The sequence below is a fragment of the Canis lupus genome, chromosome 6 (assembly GCF_003254725.2).
Source record: "Canis lupus dingo isolate Sandy chromosome 6, ASM325472v2, whole genome shotgun sequence".
NCBI classification, from domain to species: Eukaryota; Metazoa; Chordata; class Mammalia; order Carnivora; family Canidae; genus Canis; species Canis lupus.
The window spans coordinates 48,934,415-48,956,900 of record NC_064248.1 but is presented as its reverse complement, the minus strand read 5'-3'; the positions used below and the strand labels follow the sequence as shown (position 1 = coordinate 48,956,900).

General features: G+C 38.7%; 1 protein-coding gene across 1 annotated transcript in view; it reads left to right on the top strand.

Moving 5' to 3' along the window:
* The window catches only part of SLC30A7 (solute carrier family 30 member 7), a 90,666-nt gene that overhangs the window by 59,837 nt on the left and 8,343 nt on the right, over positions 1–22,486 (top strand). Inside the window, exons 9-10 of the mRNA XM_025417477.3 lie at positions 9,315–9,405; positions 15,194–15,343. Coding sequence (XP_025273262.1) covers positions 9,315–9,405; positions 15,194–15,343 — 241 coding nt within the window. The remainder of the gene's footprint in view (positions 1–9,314; positions 9,406–15,193; positions 15,344–22,486) is intronic.

Below are 22,486 nucleotides of genomic sequence, written 5' to 3'. Positions count from 1 at the left end.
GTTAAGATATATAAAGTCTAGAACAAATTGGTTTAAAAAAAAAAATTGGGAAGCATTGTGTGTTAATTGCTTGCCTACCTTTCTTCCCAAAGGAATGCTTTTGGAAAGCAGGTACCACCATTCACTTAAATGGTCTCTCTGTTATGATGGTTAACATACCCTTTTTTCCCCCCAGTTAACTGACCTTCATTCCTTCATTATCAAGTGGGGAAAAAAGAGAGAAAAGAGGGAAAGAATAAAAAAATACAAATAGTTGGGGACTGCCTCCTTCATTTAAGAGGGCAGGGAAGTTGCTGCATATTAACGACGCCCCTTTGCTACTTGTCTCTGGTGTCCTTCATGGATGCAGGATTTCTTCAGAGGACCACACTCTAGAAGCAAAGCTCCATTACTATATGGTGAGGAAATATTATGGCTTCAACACCACATAGATTGAATCAGTTACACGTAGATCCTTCTTTAACTCACACTAGACAGATACAGTTTAGCCCAGATTCCTAATAACCTTGTTGAACCTAGAGATTAATCAGCACTTTGGTTCCATTCCTTTTGGATTTTTCTTACTGAACTCAATGTCTTTTTGTTCTGAGTTAAAACTTCTGATCATTGAAGCTATCTGAATGATAATTAATTTGATTTTGATAGTTGTGATAAATATTTCTTGCCATCTTATCTGGTTTTTCTAAGCAAGATCCTGTGTCTTCACCTCTGTACTGTTTTCAAAATACAAATTTCCTTAAAGAACTTCATCTCCTGCTTTTGTCCATTCTGCAACTGCATTCACATGGGTTGTAGAAATAGTGAGGAGGATCTTCCAGGTCTCATTATCTTTTTAATACAAGTGTTACCATATTTAATTCACAAATAATGTGAATTTATTCCTGCACAGTCTTCTCAAAACTAGGTATTTTGTGGCTCTTTTTGCCCTCTTACTTCATTGGTTCCATTGTCTCTTCCCAGTTCTTACCTCTTGACAAGACATCAGTGTAAATTTGCATTCATTTTTTTATCTGCACCTTTGTTCATTATGGCTGCATCATAGATCATTTAATCAATTCTTTCTTACATTGCTGGTGTGGTTTTAGTTTCTTATTCATGAGAATGAAGAAAAGAGCCTTTATAACATAAATCGCAAATCAAGTATTGGGAATGATGATTGCTTCTTCCTAAGCAATTCTTTCTCACTTGTACTTGAACAGAGGATAAGATACTATTGCTTCTATCTGTTAGGAATTCTTTTGGGGAGTGACTAAATTGAGGGAACCTTTATTGTTTTGTTATTTAGCTGTTACTTTGAATGGTTGAAAGTCCTATCAAACAAAGGCTGTTCTGTATTCTTAAAATCTTCCACTGTGTTTGAAATTTTAAAATAGATTATACATTCAGCAGACATATGCCAATTACTTATTAAAGTCCAAGTCCTGTGCTGGGCACTGGGAATAACAAGAACCATGACATGATCTCTGACTCTAGAAGACTTAATCATGATGAGACACTGTAGCGTAGTGCAGAGATCTTTAGCGTTGGAATTGGCACATCCAGCTCTGCCTCTTGCCAGTGTGTAACAAAGAGCAAGTTGTCTTAATCTCTCAGAGATGGTTTTCTCTTCCATCAAATAAGAGAGTTGGCCTAAGTATCTCAAAATCTTGCCTATATCTGACATTCTGTCATTTCAGAATGGGATGTTTTCATTAAGGTTCCTTAAGGCTGGTGTGAAGATCAAATAAAAAATTTATAAAGCACTTTAAAAACTATTAAGTGTTGCCTAAACAAAGGCATTGCTAATTATTTACTAATTTGACATTATTTACTAGTGCTTTTGGTCCAAAGTCCAGACGCATTAGATGTTATACCGAAGTTCCAGAAGTTTAAGGAAAAGGAGGACCTTTTCATGACTTTGGCTCTGAGTTCTGGGGGTATTTTTATGGTATCTGATTATCACCATTATTGGCAAAAGTAGATACTCTGTAAATGTGCATTGATTTAAACCATAGGTTTTGAAACTCAGTATAAATATAAGGTAAACCACAATCCCTGTGGTTTGGAGTTCTCTTCTATATTAGCCCCACGCTGGGCTTGGTCTCATAACTCTGAGATCATGACCTGAGCTGAAATCAAGAGTCAGGACCTTAACTGACTGAGCCACCCAGTTGCCCCTGCATTATAATTCTTGAAATTCTGGGTTAATATAGGTAATTGTTCATCGCTATGAAATAATTGTATTTGTGCAAATATGACTGCATATTTATAGCTTGCCATTGGACTACTGTGTCTAAATGTATATTTCAACTTTGGGTCACTTTTCTTTGGCTTTTTGTCCACTGAACATTTTCAAGTATATGACATATATCAGACCTTTGAATTTATGGGTTCTTTAAGAAGTACAACTATCTTTTTCTAGGTTCATAGATTGCAAGAATCCCTAATAATATGGAGAAGGACTGAGCCCATAAGCCAAGTTAAAATGTAATCATGTTTTAATTATTATAAGAGATGTTTATTCTCAGATATAAGTAGTAGTTTCAGCTCTCTGAAATTTTTTATTGCTAAGCATTATAGTTATCACTAGTGTGTTCTTCAAAAGTTTTCATATGTATGCCCTTTTCTTTTGTTTGGCTTGTTCATAATTACTGCTAGATAATTTACTGTTGAAATGGTGAGACTTTCACTAAAAACTACTTCTAAAGTGAAATTTGAATATAGTTTCATTTGCAAAGTTACTGGCAATAAAAAGTAATAACTACTGCTTATTTAATCTGTTAGCATTTAAGCCTACATTAAGTTTATGTTTATGACTGTATGATTATAAATTTGATTTACCTTCAGCTTTTGAAGAATAAAACCATTACCCTGTTTTACTGGTAAACTCATATACCTAATGACTCATGTCTTTATATATGCTAGGAAAATGGTGTTTCATTGTTAACGTTAGAATTGAGTTAGTCAACCAGAAGTGAACCTCTAATTGTTTCCAAATGCTTACTTTTTGGGTTTGGATGCAGCTCTAAGTGTTAGCTCAGTCAGGAATTTGCTAAGCTTGTCTTTTTCCCCATATCCTTTCATTATGGGTAGATAGATCCATGCTAAAATCTGTTTTATGATTTCCCATTACGATAGTTAATCAGAAAAATATGGACACAAACTCCTGAGCTAAACACAATTTTAAAAGGCAAAAATAAAGTTTCTGCAGGTTTCTTTTACATTTTTATGATCTTTGAAATTGTTATAGAAATTGACCTTGGTTCTAAATTGCGTATCACCATGAGACTTAGCAAGCACCTTTCTCCTTCCACCACAGTTTCATGACCACAGTATCGTTATAGCTGAAATCCTTGCATAATTTCAGAAGACAAAGTTAGACAGAATTAGTGTGACACATCAGTGTGCTTTCATGAAATGCTTGCTGCTGTTAAATGTAAACATTTTATTAAAATCCTACTCTTTAAAAAAAAAAAAAAGAAGAAGAAAAGGGGCAGCCTTGGTGGCCCAGCGGTTTAGCGCTGCCTTCAGCCTAGGACCTGATCCTGGAGACCCGGGATCGAGTCCCGCGTCAGGCTCCCTGCATGGAGCCTGCTTTTCCCTCTGCCTGTGTCCCTGCCTCTCTCTCTCTCTCTCTCTCTCTCTCTCTCTCTCTCTCTGTCTCTCGTGAATGAATTAATAAAATCTTAAAAAAAAATTTTTTTTCTACTGAAGCAGGCAACCATTTTGAATTTTATAATACAGCAAAATCAGTAAATACCTCATTGACCCTTACCAAAAAAATACACTATTCTAATTATTTCCTTATATCAGTTATGATATCTTTTATTTAGTTATTTTAAAATTAACTTTATTAAAATGTTTATTTGCATTATGATTCTTTTTTGTCGTTTTGTTTTTGAGAGAGAGCGCGCACACAAAAGCTTGAGCAGGGGGGAGGGGGCAGAGGGAGAAATCTTAAGCAGACTCCTTGTACTTGCTGAGTGTAGAGCCCCAGACAGACTTGATTTCATGACCCTGAGATCATGACCTGAGCCAAAATCAAGAGTTGGAGACTTTAACCAACTGAGCCAACCAGGATTATGCATTATGATTCTTGAACTCAGTGTTAAAATGAATGATCTCTAAATTCCCTATTAATTTTAATAGTTTGTTATCTGTGATCATGGAACTTCACCAGTTCTAGAATCTTCAAACTAAGGTTCACATGTGAAAATAAATTTTATGAGAAAAGGGAAAATATAGCTTGCTTGCTTGCTTCCTTCCTTCCTTCTTCCTTGTTTCCTTCCTCCTTCCTTGTTTCCTTCCTTCTTTCCTTCCATTTTAAACAAATGTGGTGTCAGGGAGTATCTGGCTTTAGGAGGCAACATACACAGAATATAGACATAAAAATTTGAACAAAGGTTTGGATAAGGGCAGCCTGGGTGGCCCAGCGGTTTAGCGCCACCTTCAGCCCAGGGTGTGATCCTGGAGACCCGGGATCAAGTCCCACGTCAGGCTCCCTACATGGAGCCTGCTTCTCCCTCTGCCTGTGTCTGTGCCTCTCTCTTTCTCTCTGTGTCTCTCATGAATGAATAAATAAAATCTTAGGGAAAAAAAAGGTTTGAATAAATTTATAGATGGTTCTGGATGACTTAAGAGACTATTAGGAGAATGTCCTTAAGGTTTGAAGGTTGATCTCTTCAAGGATTATTAAAACTTGGACTCAGTCATCTCTTTATTGTGTTTTAGCTCACACAAAAGTTAGAAAAATTAGACTGTACCTAGGTATTCTAAAATATTAGGTATTACAAAAGTTATGATACCCTTTTTTGATATATAAAAGTAACCTTTCATTTCCACATATATTCTTGCACTAGTATTCCTTGTAGTTTGACCATTTTTTTCTTATCAAATGAAAAATGAAGATGGAAGAAATTGCCTATTTAATCCACTTCCTTGTTTTACAGATGAGAAAACTGACGCTCTAGAAGGCTGTGCAATTTGTCCAGTTATTTAATGGCAGAATTAGAACCCAAGTATCATGTTTTCTATTTGAGTGCATTTTCCACCTCAGATATCTTCAGGCATCATTAGCAATTCCTTGGGATAAAGATTGAAAAGGAAATTATCAAAATAGTTTAATTTTTCTATATGCCTCCTAGACAGTCATAAAAACCCCTCTATTTTCTCAAACTTTTTTCTTATTCTAGGAGGACCATTTTGGTGCTTCACTTTCTAAAAAGTACAGTAAGGAAGGTAGGAAAACATAAAAATTGTAAGTTAGATATAAAAACATTCCATGACTGATCCTTCCTTTTTCCTGAGAAATGATGGAGAGAGGAAAGAAAAATGTCATAATGGTTGAATTATACCTTGTGAAACTACCATCATGTTTTTCTTTGTCTTTTTTATAAACCCAGGGCATCCTTACCTGTATAATACCAATAGATAGGAACAAACGCAGCTCTTCAGGTCAGATGAAGGAATTACTGATATTCCTTTACTGTCAAATCCTTAATCCCACTTCCAGTTTCTATCCATTTCCTCATTTTTTTTCCCTCTAACATTACCATAGGTATCAGAATTTTTTTTTTTAGGAGCACAGAGAGGACATTTCATAAAGTTTGGAGAGCAGTTTGGGATCAGGAAATATATCCTAGAAGGGGTGACACTTGAGACTTTAAAAAAAGAATAGAAACCAGAGTAGGGCAGTTTAGGAACATTCTAGGCAGAGCTGACATCATGAACAAAGCATAAAAAGAAGGAACAGCCAAAAGTAAAGTGCAAATGTGTTTGTTTAGAGGGCTTAAAATATGGGACTCCTGGGTAGCTTCATTGGTAAAGCATCTGCCTTCAGCTCAGGTCATGATCCCAGGATTCTGGGATTGAGCCCCACATCAGGTTCCCCGGTCAGTGGAGAGTCTGCTTTTCCTTCTTCCTCTGAACCTACCCACTGCTTGTGCTCTTGCTTGCTGGCTCTCTCTCAAATAATCTTTTTTTAATCTTTAAAAAAGGGGGGGGGGCTTAAAATGAGAAGCGAGAATTGATAGGAAGGGCAGCTAGCTAGGCGAGGCAGATCTAAAAATATACCATTTTAAAGAGTTTACATTTAATCCCCAAGGTATTGAGGAGCTTTTATGGGATTTTTTTAATGGGGAAGGGATAGGATCAGATACTGATTTTAGATAGTCTAATAGTTTTATAAAGAATGGTTGTAGTCGTTACCTAAGGATACATAACAAATTATACAAAAACCCAGTAGCCAAAATAATAGGCCTTATCTTATAGTTTATCGTGGCTCAGGAACCTGCTCATAGCCAACAAGGCTCTCTGGCTCAGGGTCATTCATAAGGTGACAGCCAGGGCTACAGTCATTCCAAGGTTCATCTGGGAGAGAATCCACTTCTAAGCTCACTGAAGTGGTTGTTGAAAGTATTGAGTTCCTTTTGTGCTATTGGACTGAGGCTCTCCATTCCTCTCCAGAGGCATCCTGCAGTGCCTTGTCACTTGGGCCTCTCTGTAGAATACCTCAGAGCATGATAGCCAAGAGTGAAAACTAGAGCAGAGTGAACAAGATGGAAGGCAGAGTCTTTTAATCTGATTTTAGAAGTGTCATCATGTCACTTTCGCTGTACTTTTTTCTTTTTTTTTTTTTTGTACTTTTTTCATTAGCAGCAAGTGCAAGGTCCAGTCCACACTCAAGAGTAGGGGATTACACATGAACATGAGTACTAGGGAGGCATGGGCCATTGGGATCCATCTTCGAAGCTGCCGATCACAGTGGACTTGAAATAAGACTAGAGGCAAAAATGGCCCACTTGGGAGGCTATTATAATAACCCAAGTGAAGATGAGATTATTGTAGACGTGTAGTAGAATGAAGGGGAGGGAATGGAGTCAGGAAGTATTTAGGATGTTACATCATGAGAACTTGGTGATTTAGAGCATGGGAGTTTTAAGGGAGAAGGAGGATTGAAGGGTGGCATCTAATGATTCTTAGCTCTTAATCTGACTAAAGAATGTTTTCATTTTGAACGTGACTTAACCTCCTATCTGCATTGAGTTTTTCATCTTCACTACTGCCATTCCCTCCACACTTCTTGTCTTTCGGATTTTGTCTCTTGATATTGCTTCACTATTTTCTTTTCTTTTTTTTAAGATTTTATTTATTTATTTGTTGATGAGAGACAGACAGAGAGAGAGGGAGAGAGATAGAGGGAGAAGCAGGCTCTTTACAGGGAGCCCAATGTGTGACTCGATCCCCAGACAGGGATCACACCCTCAGCCAAAGGTAGATGCTCAACCGCTGAACCACTCAGGCATCCCTGCGTGCTTCACTATTTCTTCACTATATCCAGTTAGACACCAGTTATTTCTCTCAGTATCTGTTTGATTTTCCTAGTTGTTTCTGTTCCTGTCTTACTCATTATCCAAGTACTTATTACTGTGCACAGAAAGTGTGGGAGTGGACTTGTAATTGCTTCCCTGTAGCCATTGCCTATCTTCAGTCTAGATTTCTCAAGCATCTAATATTTATATACCTATCATTGATTTAACCAACAGGTATTTATTGTGGGCCCACTTTCTGACCAGAACTTTACTTGGCTTCCTTGGGAATATAATTGTGAACAAGACAAGCACTGTCTCTGTTCTCATTGTCTTCGTTCTTTTAATGTCTTTTCCTTTCCACCTGTCAGAAATATCACTAAGTTTGGGAGCACCTGGCTGGCTCAGTCAAAGGAATATATGACTTTGATCTAGGGGTCCTGAGTTCGAGCCCCATGTTAGGTGTAGTGGTTACTTAAATAACAATTTCTTAAAAAAGAAATATCACTAATTTGTGTGGTACATTTTAACTTCTGCCTTTCTTGAAATGTATGTATGTTCCTTTTATCTCCATCTCCTACAGCTGTAACTAGGAGGGGTTTTACTTTGGAAATTTTGAGATTCTCCAAGTGTAAAAGAGAACACTAGCTTAAGCTATTAAGTTAAGGAAGCTATGTCTGACCTTTCTCTCAGTCTGGGTAGAGCAGTGCCTTGCCACCCTGACTCACTGGAATCATGTGGAGAGCTTTTTAAAACCAGATGCCTTGACCTTCTCTGAAAGATTCTGATCTAATATGTCAGAAATAAAAACAAATAAGAGTAAGGTGAATTTGATATCTAGATACTAAGAGAACTATTGCATTAGAGTCACTCTCATCATTATACTGTTAATTGTTTCTGTACATTTATCCAAATAGCTTAAAGCAGTAATTTCCACATATTGCTGGAAGACTAGCTGCATCAATACACACAGACATTTGGGCCCTATCACTAAAGGTGTTGATACACTTGGATCTGTGGTTATATCCAGGCTTCTGTATTTTTTATTTTTTTATTTTTATTTTTTTAAAATATTGTATTTATTCATGACAGACACGGAGGGTGGGGAGGGCAGGGACACAGACAGAGGGAGAAGCAGGCTCCATGCAGGGAGCACGACGTGGGACTAGATCCCGGGTCTCCAGGATCAGGCCGAGCCACCCGGGCTGCCCATGTATTTTTTAAATAATGAAAGAAGACTGATATAAATTTTTAAAAATTAAAGAAAAATAAGGGATACCTGGGTGGCTCAGCAGCAGCCACCCGGGCTGCCCATGTATTTTTTAAATAATGAAAGAAGACTGATATAAATTTTTAAAAATTAAAGAAAAATAAGGGATACCTGGGTGGCTCTGCCTTCAGCTCAGGGTAAGATCCTGGGATCCAGGATCAAGTCCCACATTGGGCTCCTAACGGGGAGCCTGCTTCTCCCTCTGCCTGTGTCTGGCCTCTTTTTCTCTGTGTCTCTCATGAATGAATAAACAAAATCTTTAAAAAAAATTTTTTTAATTAAAGAAAGACTGATATATAATTGAGTTGTAAAAATATTAGATGAATGGACTAATGTACCATATTAATTTTTTGTGTATTCTTTTACATGCTATTCAGTTACATACATGTAAATATTTGATAAACATTAAGGACCAGTCAGCCATGATATGCCTTATGGATTACTGTGGAAGATTCTGGCCAATTGAAGCCATATTTTAGATAGCAGTTGAGTAACTGCTATGTTTAGATTTTTAGATGTTCCAATACTATTCAGTAATACGGTTTCGTGTTTTATACATTGATGCATTTTATCTGGCTCTTTTATTTAAGAAAAAACTTAGTGATCACATGAAAAATTTAGAAAGACTATCTGCTTTTTCCTCATACTATTCTGATCAATCTTGTTATATTCTAATATAGAGAGCTACATTATTACTTTCTTGCAGAATAGGATTGTCAGAATGTAGCTTTAATAAATTTTTTCTTTCTTTTCTTTAGTGTTATTCCTCTTTTAAGAGAGTCTGTTGGAATATTAATGCAGAGAACTCCTCCATTGTTGGAAAATACTCTGCCTCAGTGTTATCAGAGGGTAAGTTTCAGAGCTTCCAAACCATTAGATTTTATGTTGTTTCCAAGCTGTTAGGGTTTTTAACTTTTACAAATATGGGTAGCATATGTGTATAATTTAGTATTTCTTCCAAGATTGAATACTAACCATGAGTGCCATTTATACAAACCAGAATAAAATCATTGGAAAATATTGAGCTTTACTAAAGAAAATGTGGTAGAAATTGTCCTCACTTAGAATTTGAACAGTTCTTTTAAAATATAGATACAAATTCCAGATGATATAAGTATTTATTCAACATATTTTTTTGAGTTCCTATTTTGTCTCAGATATCCTAATAAGGTACTAAGGGTATAAGGAAGGATAAGCAAGACAGACAGTGTGTCTGCGTCAGTGTTTACGATCTAGTGGGGAAAAACAGGCACTAAGCAATAAATTGATAAATAAGAAAATATCCATGATAGTTACTGTAACTGAAATAAAGTCATATGGTAGACATGGATGATTACCTTAGATTCACTCAGGAAGTCATATTAAAGAAAACTGAAACCTTGATGACAAGAAGGAGCCAGCCTTACGAAAATCCTGGAGAAGAGTGTTTCAGGCAAAGGAACACTTTATGCTAATGCAGAAGTTCTACAGCTGGAACTCATTTAGAGTTGTGAAGAACAGAAGAAAAAGCCACTGTGGCTAAAGGATTATCAATAAAGGGATGAGTGGCTGGAAAGAATGGTTGGGGCCAGATCGTACAGAGCTTGTGGTCTTACTAGGAGGTTTAGATTTAATTTTAATCCAGTGGGAAGTATTAGAAAGCTTTTAGGCAGGGAGAGTGTCATAAAACTAATGTTTTTAAAAGATTATTCTGCTTGCTACTGGAGAACAAATTCTAGAGAGAATGAAAGCAAAGAAAATCAGTTATAAAGCTCTTGTCATCTAAGTGGGGAGAAATGGTGGTTAGGACTACAGAGGGAGTAGTGAATATGGAGGTAAGGACACATCTGGGATAAATTTTTAGAGATGGATTATATTAATGGAGGGGAGAAAAAGTGTTGACTCTCAACTAGGTAGATGCTGGTACCATTTGCTAGGGTTAAGGTTGTGTTGATGCAGGTTTGAGGATGGAAAATCCCCCCAAATCAAGAGTTCTCTTCTGGATATGTTAAAATTGAAATGCCGCTATATTCCCAGGGGAAATGTCAGTGACGTAGTGGGATATACAAATCTGGTGTTTTAGAGACAGATTAGTACTAGGAAGAGTTTTGAAGCATTAATAAATGAATAATTTTTAAAATATGAGGATTATGTGAGATTCCCTTGGGAGAATTAAGCTATCTTCTTTTTAGCTCTCCATTCAGCTCCAGGTTTACAGCACAGGTGGTGGAAAGGCAGGAAAAGGAGTGGCTAGGAAGGAAGCTGGAAAACCAGAAGAGCAGAGTCTCTCAGAGCTGAGGAAGGAAGCAGTAGTCCACTTTCTGTAGAGCAAGCAAGGTAGGAATGGAGAGTAATCATCAACCGACTTCGTGAACTCAGCTAATGACCTTGATGAGACCAGTTTCAGAGGCGTTTGGAGAGGAGAGCATGATTTGAGTAGCTTAAGGAAAAAATGAATAGTAACTACAGACAACTCTTTTAGGAAGTGTTGTTGTTAAAGGAAGCAAATAAGTGAGTTGGCAGCCTGAGTATGGACGTAGTATCAGAGCAGGGGCTGTTTGTTTTTAAAATAGGAGATTCTAGAGTAGTGCTATCCCATAGAACTTTCCCCAATAACAGAAATACTGTATAGTCTACACTGCCCAGTATGAAAATCACAAGTAAAATGTGGCTGTTGAGCACCTGATGTAAGGCTAGCACAACTGATTTTTTAATGTATTTTAATTCTCCTGTATTTAAACAGCCATATGTGTCAGGTGATTTCCATATTACACAGTGCAGTTCTAGAGCATGTTTGTTATTGTTAGGAAAGGGCCATCCTAGAGAAAGAAATTTTTTTTAATTTTTATTTATTTGTTTATGAGAGAGAGAGAGAGAGAGAGAGAGGCAGAGACACAGGCACAGGGAGAAGAAGCAGGCCCCATTCACCGGGAGCCCGACGTGGGATTCGACCCCGGGTCTCCAGGATCGCGCCCTGGGCCAAAGGCAGGCGCTAAACCGCTGCGCCACCCAGGGATCCCATAGAGAAAGAAATTGATGATACGTTAGTAAAGGTTGCAAGAATGAAGCTCTTGAGAAGATGAAAAAGGATTGAACCATGGGTACCTGGATAGCTCAGTTAGTTAAGCAGCCAACTCTTCATTTCAGCTCAGGTCATGATCTCAGGGTGGTGGGCTGTTTGAACTCCCGAGTAGGTACAGAGCCTTTCAGATTCCCTCTCTGCCCCTCCTTCATGCCTTCCCTCCCCACTTACATGCTCTCTCACTCACTCTCTTAAAAAAAAAAAAAAAAAAAAAAGATAGAACCAAAAGCACTGTGGAGAAATTCAGTGTAGATGGGAGCCAGGGATGGCATATCCCTAGAAGAGAGGCAGAAAGTGCTGACATATTTGAGGATCAACTGGTGGATTTGGTGGTACAGGATAAGGGATTTTTTTTTATGTACTTCTATTTTATCATTTATAAGGGAGTGTAATCAAAAAGATTAGAATGCCGGAGGAAAAAGGAGAAGGTATAAAAGGGTTTTTTTTGAGATAGGGAAACCGAATTGTTGCCCATTTGACATTTGTGGTTATGATTTTAAGGTAGGGTAGTCATCTTAACTGTGGAAGAGAAAGGGGCAGTTTATGGATGCTTACTATAAGCTGCTCCCTGTACTAATTGCTTTATGTATATCATTTCTGGTCTTCATTACATCCACACAGGCTAAGTTTTATTTTTCTTTCTATAGTAAAATTGAGGTTTAGAGAATTTAAGTAACTCATGCAAAGTCACAAATGCTAGTGGCTGGGCAGCCCGAGTGGCTCAGCGGTTTAGTGCCTGCCTTTGGCCCCGGGGCGTGATCCTGGAGTCCCAGGATCGAGTCCCACGTTGGGCTACCTGCATGAAGCCTGCTTCTCCCTCTGCCTGTGTCTCTGCCTCTCTCTCTGTCTCTCATGAATGAATAAATAAAATCTTTAAAAAAAAAAAAAAAAAAAGGCAAACAAATGCTAGTGCTGAACCAGGATTCCAATCCATGTCCATCTGATTCGGAAGCTCATGCCCTTTCTATTTTACCCATTGTCAGAGTAGGAAAAGTTTCTATAACTATGCTTTCCCCTATTTTTTAACTTGAGGAGAGTTAAAGCCAGTTTGTATAGGAACATTGCTTAGTCTTAACTACAAGAGGACTTGCATTCTTAGAGGTAGAAGAGCTCTATTTATACTTAGTTGGTTGTTTCATTCACAGGAGACCATCCCATGAGGATGCCATTCAGAAAAATGTAGGGTGATAGCAGGTTCAAGCCACTATGTCATCAGAGTCCTGAAAGAGAAGAAGTCCACCTTGACCTTTTCCCAGTAAAAGCATTTTAAAAAGGGCACAGTGGGTGTTGTCTCAAATTTCCTACCAACTGCTTAGGAGTTTATAGAACTACATTCATCAAATTCTGATAAAAATGAATATGTTTGTTAGATCTCAGTTCAACTTTTTAATTAACATCCCAAATAGGAAAAAAAACAAAAAACAAAACAAAAAAACAAACAAAAAAAACATCCCAAATAGGCTGCTTAAAAATTAGAGAATCTCAGAATTGAAAAGATCTCGTCTTTTTGTTAATAGGTATTCTAACAGGTGTGAGGTGGTATTTCATTGTGGTTTTTGACTTGCATTTCCCTGATGATTAGTGAGTTGAGCACCTTTCACTGTTGGCCATCTGTATATCTCCTCTGGAAAAATGTCTATTCTGATCCTCTGTCCATTTTTCAATCAAATAGTTTGGTTTTTTACTATTGAGTTGTGTGAGTTCTTTTTATATTTTGTATATTAACCTCTACCTTTTCAGGGGTATTTTACCTTTTCAATTTTTAATGGTCTTTCACATTTTCTATTTTTTTCTCGTCATGGCATTTTCTACATTTCCAGAAACTTATCCATTTTGTCTGGGTTTTCAAATTGTGGGGTTTTGTGTGTGCGTGTGTGTATTACATATATACTGTATATTGTATATATATTATACACACAATTTACCAAGCACTTACTTGGGTTAGGCACAGTTTTAGATGCTAAGGATACAAAACATAAAAAGAATAAAAATAAATCCCTGCCCTTATCAAGCTTAAGTTCTGCTGGAGAGGCAGGCAGGCAATAAAAAATCTAAATGATAAATGAATAATGCAGTGTGTGAGATTATGCTCCATAAAGCAAAACAAAGCAGAGAAACATAAAAGTGAAAACATTATTTTAAGTAAGAGAATACCAAGAGTACGAGAGTTACAGTAACTGACTGAGAAGATGACATCCAAGTAAAAACCCAAACAAAGTGGACTGAGTAGAAATCTGGAAGGAAGGACACTTCAGGCAGAGGGAATGGCAAGTACTCCGAGGCAGGAGTGTGCCAGACTTCTCAGCCAATGGTGAGGAGGCTGGTTTAGCTGAGGAAGAAGGAGCAAGGGGACGCAGGAGACCATGTGATTAGAAAACAAGCAAGTCATGTGACGACGGGTCCATGTAAGTCGTTGTGCACACTTTGATTTTTGTTCAGAGTAAGGTGGGAAGCCGTTGGAGGATTTTTGAACAGACAAGTGGCAGCATCTGACCTAAAGTAGCAGAATCGCACCAGGGATACTGTGAGGAGAATAGATGGGAGAAGTCCCAGGCCAGAGACACACCGGGTTTACACTACAATATTATTACACTGGCTCTGTTATAATAATCCACACGAAAGATAATGCTGCCTTCAGCTGGGCTGATAGCAGTAGAGACGGTGAGAATTTGTTTGGATTCCACTTAGTGGAGATACTTTGTATATTCACAAGCTACTACACATTCATATAATATTCCCTTTTATGGTTTTTAAAATCCGTTGTTTGTAGGCGTTCTCCTTTTTTCATTCTGGTTTCTGTTTTTGTTTTTTAATTTGTCTTGCCAGTGGTTGTCAGCCTTCGGTTATGGAAACTGTAAGGAACCACTGGAAACACTGAGAGATGTCCCTCTTCTTTTTGTTGTTGCTTGATTCAGAGAAGGGTGTATGTTGGCATTTAGCTCCTTGGGGGCTTCGGGATGCAGAGGGTCCTGTAGTTTCTGACACAAGGAAGAACCGTCCTGTCCAAAATATGTTCCATTTGAGAAGCACTGACTTCTCTACTTCCTTGATCTTCCAAAGAACAAGTTTTTGATACTGTGAATTCTGATAGTTTCTAAATCTCTGGACCATTGATTTCTGTTCTTTATTTCCTTCCTTCCTATTTCTCTGAGTTTACTGGGTTGTTATTCTTCTCATTTCTCAGCTCTTTTGTGTTTATACATGTTCTCTGATCAGTGTACGTGAAAGTGTAAATTTCCGTCTAGGAGCTGTTTCAGCTGTACCCTGCAAATTTTGGTATGTGATTATTCACAAACACCTGCCATGGCACATAATAAGTACTCAATAAGTATTTGTTAATTAATTAAAGCAATCTCTGACCCCTCCTTTGAACTAGGGAATAGAATCTGTATTTTCTGATATATTACATAATAATTTAATAGTATTATAGTTAATAATCTAAATAGCAATTTACCGAACTATGGAATAATAATAATAATAATAATAATAATAATAATAATAAAAACAGTGTACATAATAAAATGAGGGGGCCCTTGTATTTGATTGCGATGTTCATATCTGCCTTTTCTGTTTCAGGTGCAGCAGTTGCAAGGAGTTTACAGTTTACAAGAGCAGCACTTCTGGACCTTATGTTCCGATGTTTACGTTGGGACCTTGAAATTAGTAGTAGCCCCTGATGCTGATGCCAGGTGGATTTTAAGCCAAACACATAATATTTTTACTCAGGTATGACTTTTTCACTAACTTCTCAAGGATTTTTTAATTTATCTGATCAAATATTTACTACATAACATATTAAATATATAAATATATTTATATTATCAAATATTTACTAAACATATTAAATATATAAATATATTTAAATTTTTATAAATACATATTTTTATAAATATTTTATATATATATGCATATATATATCTGTACGCACAATGCTGTGAGGAAAGCATAAAAGTACCTTTTTTCAACCATACAGTCAAAATTGGGAATTCTTATTTTAGTTCTTAAGATAGTCCTGTTCTCTCATTATGCTGATTTGAATTCCTTTAAGAAAAAGTAGATTCTCCTTTACTGTATATCCTTTATAAGACATATTAAATACTGTTTAAAGCCAAGAACTAAAACAACCTTTGGAATGAGAATGATGCCTTGTCAGTGGCTTTAGCTAAAAGTAGATAGACTATGTTAACGTTTTTTGTGTGATAGCAAAGCCATAGTTCTGTGTAATTTAAAAGCTTAATATGGAAAAATAAATAAATAAATAAAAGCTTTAATATGCTGTTGTATTTGGAATCAATTATTCAATGAATGCCTACAGCCAAATTATTTTCACTCGATGCTTATGCTGTCATGAGTTGACATAGTCATGTGACTGATAGTCAATTTAAGAGGGATATATGTTATCCTATATCTGTTGGAAGAATAAGAACATCATGTCAAGAACATCTAGGGGGAGAGTGAGAGAATACAAATTCTTTTTTCATTCTAGTTTACTAGAAATATTTGGCGAAAAATCTAGCCAAAATTATCTAACACATAGATCTAAAGAGGAACTGTTTCCATGCCTTAAAAATCTGTGCTTAAAAACTGGCGTGTGACTCTTGATGTGATGCAGTGAAAGTGTGTGGTACTTTTGCCAGAAATGGTTAATGTGAATCTAATCACTAGCAAACAACCAGACAAATCCAGCTTGTAGAAACTTCTCTAAGACTGTTAGCCTAGATTCTTACCAAGTATCATTGTCATGAAGGGGCAGGGGGGAACGGTGGGGGATTATGCTAGATTAGAGAAGACTTCACAATTAAATGCAATGTGTTATCCTTGATCAAATCTTAGATTGGAAAAAAAAACAAAAAACAGGCACAAAGGAAATTATTGGGTAATTGGGAAATTTGAATATGGACTATGTAATAGTTCATAATAATCGTGTAGGTATGATAATGGATTGTGGTTATCGAAGAATGTTCCCATTCTTAGCAGATCCATGCTGAAGGATTTAGTGGTAAAGGACCAGGATGTCTAATTTTCAAATATTTCAGCAAAGTAAAAAGATTACAAATAAATACACTTAGAGAGAAATAAAGGAAATGTAGCAAAATATTAGCAACTGGTGAATATGGGTGATTTTATTTTTTCAAAATAAAAAAGTTAAAAAAAAATTAAAACTTTGGAGGCTCCTCATTGCCACCAGGATAAAACCCAAACTTTTTAGCATGACCCAAGTAAGTCTTCAGGCCTCCTGCTATTCATTCCCAGATACTTCATACCCTTCCAGATTATTTATTTTTCTGTGTGGGACAAAGATCTTACTCTAACATAGAGGTCCAAGTCAGTTTTTCTCTCTCTGAGGCCTAGAGACCTCTCTAAACCACATTACTTTATCTTGTGATATACATATTTATCTGCAGGTTTCTTCCAAACATCATCATTTTGCATTCCCAATGCTTAGAAAAATGTGCATGGATAGTAAATTTGTTGAAAAAACAAAGTCTTAAAACTGTATTTGACCAACACCATCTTTACTGCTAAGTATGGAAAAATATGGTTGGGTTCCCATTCGTCTTTTTAGCCACAGCATGAAAAGATCGTAATGATACACAGAAATAGATTGACAGAGACAGACGCGTAGACGAAAGGAGAGGGAAAGGATGAGAGGGAGAGAAACAGGACACACCATATTTTCAGACACGGACAACAGAACATAATATGTCTTTATTAATTTTTTAAAGGTTTTATTTATTTATGAAAGACACACAGAGAAGCAGAGACATAGGCAGAGGGAGAAGCAGGCTCCATGCAGGGAGCCCAATGTGGGACTCCATCCTGGGACTCCGGGATCATGCCCTGGGCTGAAGGCGGCGCTAAACCGCTGAGCCACCCAGGCGTCCCTAATATGCTGTTTAAATTCAGGATCTTAGCATAAATTAAATGATCTCTCTTCTCTAATAATGAGAAAGGTATGGTTACGTTCCTTTGGGAATAAGTAATGAAATAATTTTGTGTGTAGACAACAGCAAGGCTAGCTGCTACAAAGCAGTATGCTGGTACCACTTACTCTAGAATTTTAAGAGCTGGGTCTCGGGACACCTGGGTGGCTCAGCAGTTTAGCGCCACCTTCAGCCCTGGGCATGATCCTGGAGACTCAAGATGAAGTCCCACATCGGGCTCCCTGCATGGAGCCTGCTTCGCCCTTTGCCCGTGTCTCTGACTCTCTCTCCCTGTGTCTCTCATGAATAAATAAATACAATAAAATAAAATAAAATAAAAAAAAAGAACTGGGTCTCTTCTTGAACAGACATGCTAAGTCTGCATGACTTCCATGTCTTCGGGACACATGCAAGAACTTCACAGTGTGTCTCCGGCCTTCTCATACCTCCTTCCTGTTTTAGAGGCAAGAAGAAAATGTGGCTGCAAATAACCTTACTTTTCACTGTCATTTCTACATCATCATTCTCTCCTTGACCTTTGTCTCCTAGTTATCAGAGTCCTTCCATCCTCCCAGTGTGGGCTTCTGTTGACCTCCAGGCCATGCCACCATCACTCTTTCTGAGGCGTGGGCCCTGAGTCATGGTTTTCCCTCTGAGAATTAATGCCATTATGTCTAAGTTTAGAAATGCACAAGCAGCCGTGTCTGTGCTCAGGAACTGCTGAAGTTGTAACTGAAGTAGGTGGAGGGGAGGCTCTTCTGGTAACATTAGACATCGTGGCTTTTAAAATGGCCTGATCTGAAAGTTTATTCAGCTGCTTCTTTGGTTTTGGAAACTGTATTTGGGTTTTGAAATTTTTAAGCCCTGAAAAATATTTTCAGCCTTCTCATCAGCCAAGGTCAAGCCCGCTCTGTTTCATTCCTTGTAGAGCAGAGGGCCTGGCAGTGAAGATGGGTTAACCATTTTTTTCCAGAGGGGAGGGGGAATCATCCTCCTAATGACTTTTAATCCGTGCCATTAATGATTTTTTTAAAAGATTTTATTTGTTTATTCATGAGAGACACAGAGAGAGACACAGAGACATAGAGGGAGAAGCAGGCTGCTCCAGTGGAGCCCAACGTAGGACTGAATCCCGGGTCTCTGGGACCATGCCCTGAGCTGAAGGCAGACACTGAGCCACTAGGCGACCCTTGTTAATGATTTTAAAGCTGCTCAGAGATCATGGTTTCAGTTCTGACCTATGCAGGACGGAAGTTCGAAGGACCCAAAGAAGGATTTACTCAGTAACAAGTTCTACCTTTTGGTTTTATGGCATTTTCAGGTATCTTTCTTATAACTGAGCTTAAATCAGAATTTAAGTCATAGTTTTTGGTTTAAAAAGTTGTACTTGGGACGCTTGAGTGGCTCAGGCGTTGAGCATCTGCCTTTAGCTCAGGGTGTGATCCCGGGGTCCCAGGATCGAGTCCCACATCGGGCTTCCTGCATGGAACCTGCTTCTCCCTCTGCCTGTGTCTCTGCCTCTCTCTCTCTGTCTCTCATGGATAAATAACTAATGTTTAAAAAAAAAAAAGTTGTTCTTGTTAAAGTAGAGATATGAAAAAAAGTTTAAACTGAAAAGACTAACCTCGGCTTAAGAATTTCAAGTTTGTATTCTTGATAAAACTATAAGCTTCAGGACTATTTTAGAACTGTTTTATTCTCATTTTCTATGGTATCAGCCTTTAATGGCCAGCTAAGGCTGTGTGTGCATGAATAGAGTAAAACAAGTGAATTGGTGAATTTAGATTTCTTCGGGATTATTAGGTAAGGGATAATCCAATTTTTAAACTACAGGGTTTTCTTTTGGCATAGAAAAAGTTCTCTCTCCCATTCTCCCCTCACTAACTTTTTAAAAATGAGTTCTTGGTTGGGAATTGATGAAATACAAAACTTATATTTAGTCTATGAACAGGAAGAGAAAGTAGGATACTGGATTAAGATGGCAATTTAACCTATTATGGGTCTCTCAAACTTGCTGATATCATCTGTTAATTTTTTTTAATATACTGTTTTGTTAGAAATACTGTTTGAAGAAAAATCTCGAATGTACTTCCGCTTCATTGCCCTCTTCAGTTCCACAAAGCAGAGAAGACAATCCAGCCTAAGTCATGCTATTTACTCCCTGATAGGACTTCGGTCTTGGTTTCTTTCATCTCTTCTCCTCTCCTGCCTATTTGTTTTGCATATTATAAATCCTGAGCCCCCAGCTTCCTGCTGCAGCTTTTTGTGTCCTATCCACTAGCCTCAAAATAGAATTCACCCTGATACCCAGGAAGGAACCAGAAAGCCTCCTCACATGCCCAAATAGGAGTTCCCCAAGTTTCGGGAACCTCCCCGTGCTCCAAGCTGCTGATCCCTTCCTGCCGCCGGAGCTTGGGCAGCGGCTGGGAGAAGCCGCCGCCGTGCTCGTGGCTTTCCGGGCTGTGGAAGGTCGTCATCTTTCCTAAGTGGCAGGGTAAGCGTCCGCCTGCCTGCCCTCCCCTCCCCCCTCCCTCCCCCCTCCCCCCTCCCTCCCCCCTCCCTCCCCCCTCCCCCCTCCCTCCCCCCTCCCTCCCCCCTCCCTCCCCCTCCCCTCCTCCCCCTTCCCTCCTCCTCCCGCTTTCCCCCCTCCCCTCCTCCTCCCGTTTTCCCTCCCCCTCCTCCCCCTCCTGTTCCCTCCCCTTCCCCTTCCCTCCCCCTTCCCCTCCCGTTCCCTTCCCCTCCCCCCTCCTCCTCCCCTCCCCTCCCCCTCCCTCTTCCCTCCCCCTTCGGTTCCCTTCCCTTCCCTCCCCCCCTCCCGTCCCCTTCTCCTCTCCCTCCCCCTCCCCCTCCCCCATCCCCTTCATCCCGGGTCCGCCAGAACCCAACCTCCCGAGGAGGCGAGGCGGCGCGAACAGCCTGGGGGAGGCCAGCAAGGCCCTGGGCTTGTGGTTTGTATTAATCCGAGCCTCGAGCCCTCGCTGAGCCCTCGCTGGTCGGGCTGGTAGGTCGATAGAGGCGGGGGGCGGGGGGGCAGCTGGGCCTTGGGGAGCCCCCCCAGCGCTGTGACCGCTGCCCCGCGCCTCACCCGCGCCTCGGCCACGACAGGTGCTGCGGAAGGAAGCCGGGCCCAAGCTGCTGCTCGCGACGTGTAATTTTGTCACATTCACTCACCGTTTCACTAATTCCGAGGTGGTTTAGGTTTCACACGAAAGACTAAGGCAATTTTCAAGGCCTCATTTTAAAAGCGTAAAGATTAATGTTACGTGTTCCGTCAGAAACTAAAGTAGAACGTTTCTGTGGAATTGTTAGTATAAACCAGTAATTTTCTACAGCCATATTCTTGTGTATTTTTCTTTTTCCTTTCTTTTTTTTTCTTTTGCTTCTGATTTTTTTTTTTTCTTTCCACAGCATTGAATTGAATAGTTATAAGCCTAGGGCACCAAGTTAGTATTTATTTTCTTAGGAGCCCGGGCGTTAAAAAGAACAGGCTTGGGGCACCTGGATGGCTCAGCGGGTTAGGCGGCAGCCTTCAGCTCAGGTCATGACCTCGGGGTCCTAGAATCCAGCCCCACATTGAGCTGAGCAGGGAGCCTGCGTCTCCTCCTCCCTCTGCCTCTGCTTGCTCTCTTTCTGTCTCTCTCAAATAAACAAAATCTTTAAAAAATTATAGTCTTAACGATTTTAAAAAGTGTTGACTGAATTATGGTTTATATTACTCTCCTGGCGTAAGACACAATAAATATGATATGGTTTTTACTTTTTAAAGAAAGGGCTTTTAAAGACCAGGCTAGGCTCTGACTCCTGGGGCCGGCCCAGTGGTACCCAGTGGTACCAAGTTTGACGCAACCAAGACCTGTTCTGATCTGCTGAAGTGTTTGTCTCGTATTTATGGTCTGGATAAACTGTATAGAAAACCTAGTTTGCATTCAGGGAGGAGGTGACTCACTATAGGATTCTTTGGAAATTCTGCTTCTCTCTCTACTTTGAAGGACATTGAGAAAGGAACATGGGAAGCTGGAAAACTTGAAGCCATCCCCCTCAGGACAGCTGGCTGAAGCAAAATGACTTTTTCTGTCAGACTGAGCTTTTATGTAAAGCTGTAGCCCCTCAGGGGAAAGATATAAGCTTGAGTAATTAACTCATGATTATGCAAAGAACAATTTACCTAGCCTCTTTGTTTTTCCTCTTTTTTATTGCCTTGGGCTAACCTCATTTCTTATTATCATCTTCATTGTATTGAGACTGGGGGTGAGGGAAGGGCAGGCACAGTAACAGGAGCCCAACTTATTTTGACCATTTTACTTTCATTAACAATTTCGTTAAGAGAGAAAAGGAATTAAGCCAATTTACTTGGGCAGTAGCTGGTTTTTTTTTTCCTTAGGGTTAGATACACAAGAATTTCAAAGAAGAGTTCCTTAGTTATTTTGGAGACCATCTAGGTTGAGTAAAATCAAATAGACTTAGGATGAATCATAATAATTTTTAATAGCCTTTTATAGCATATGAAATCCTTTCTCATATATTCACATATATTCCTTACAGTGGTACCTGAGATGTAACATGGGTTTATTAAATACTTGTCAAATTTCGGATAAACATATAACAGTTTTGTGAAATAAGTAGACTTGGTATCTTTGAATGCTTTTAAAATGAGAAAAACTAAGGTTTGGTTTTAAATCTTAGCTCAAAAATCATACGGATATTAAGCTCTTTTTTTCCTGCCATAAGCCTCTTCAAGGAAAGGCTGCTATTAAGTGTAGTTTCCATAAATTTGAAGAACAAATAACAATTTTGAATAACAACTTTTAACTTGACCACAGCAAGGATTTTTAAATTTTATTTTATTTACTTCTTTTTTTAATAAGGCAAGAAAGCTAAAATGTTTTCTATGTTAGTGACCTTCTAGGGTCTAACCAGCTTTTTATTCCATTTGAATATTCTCTGT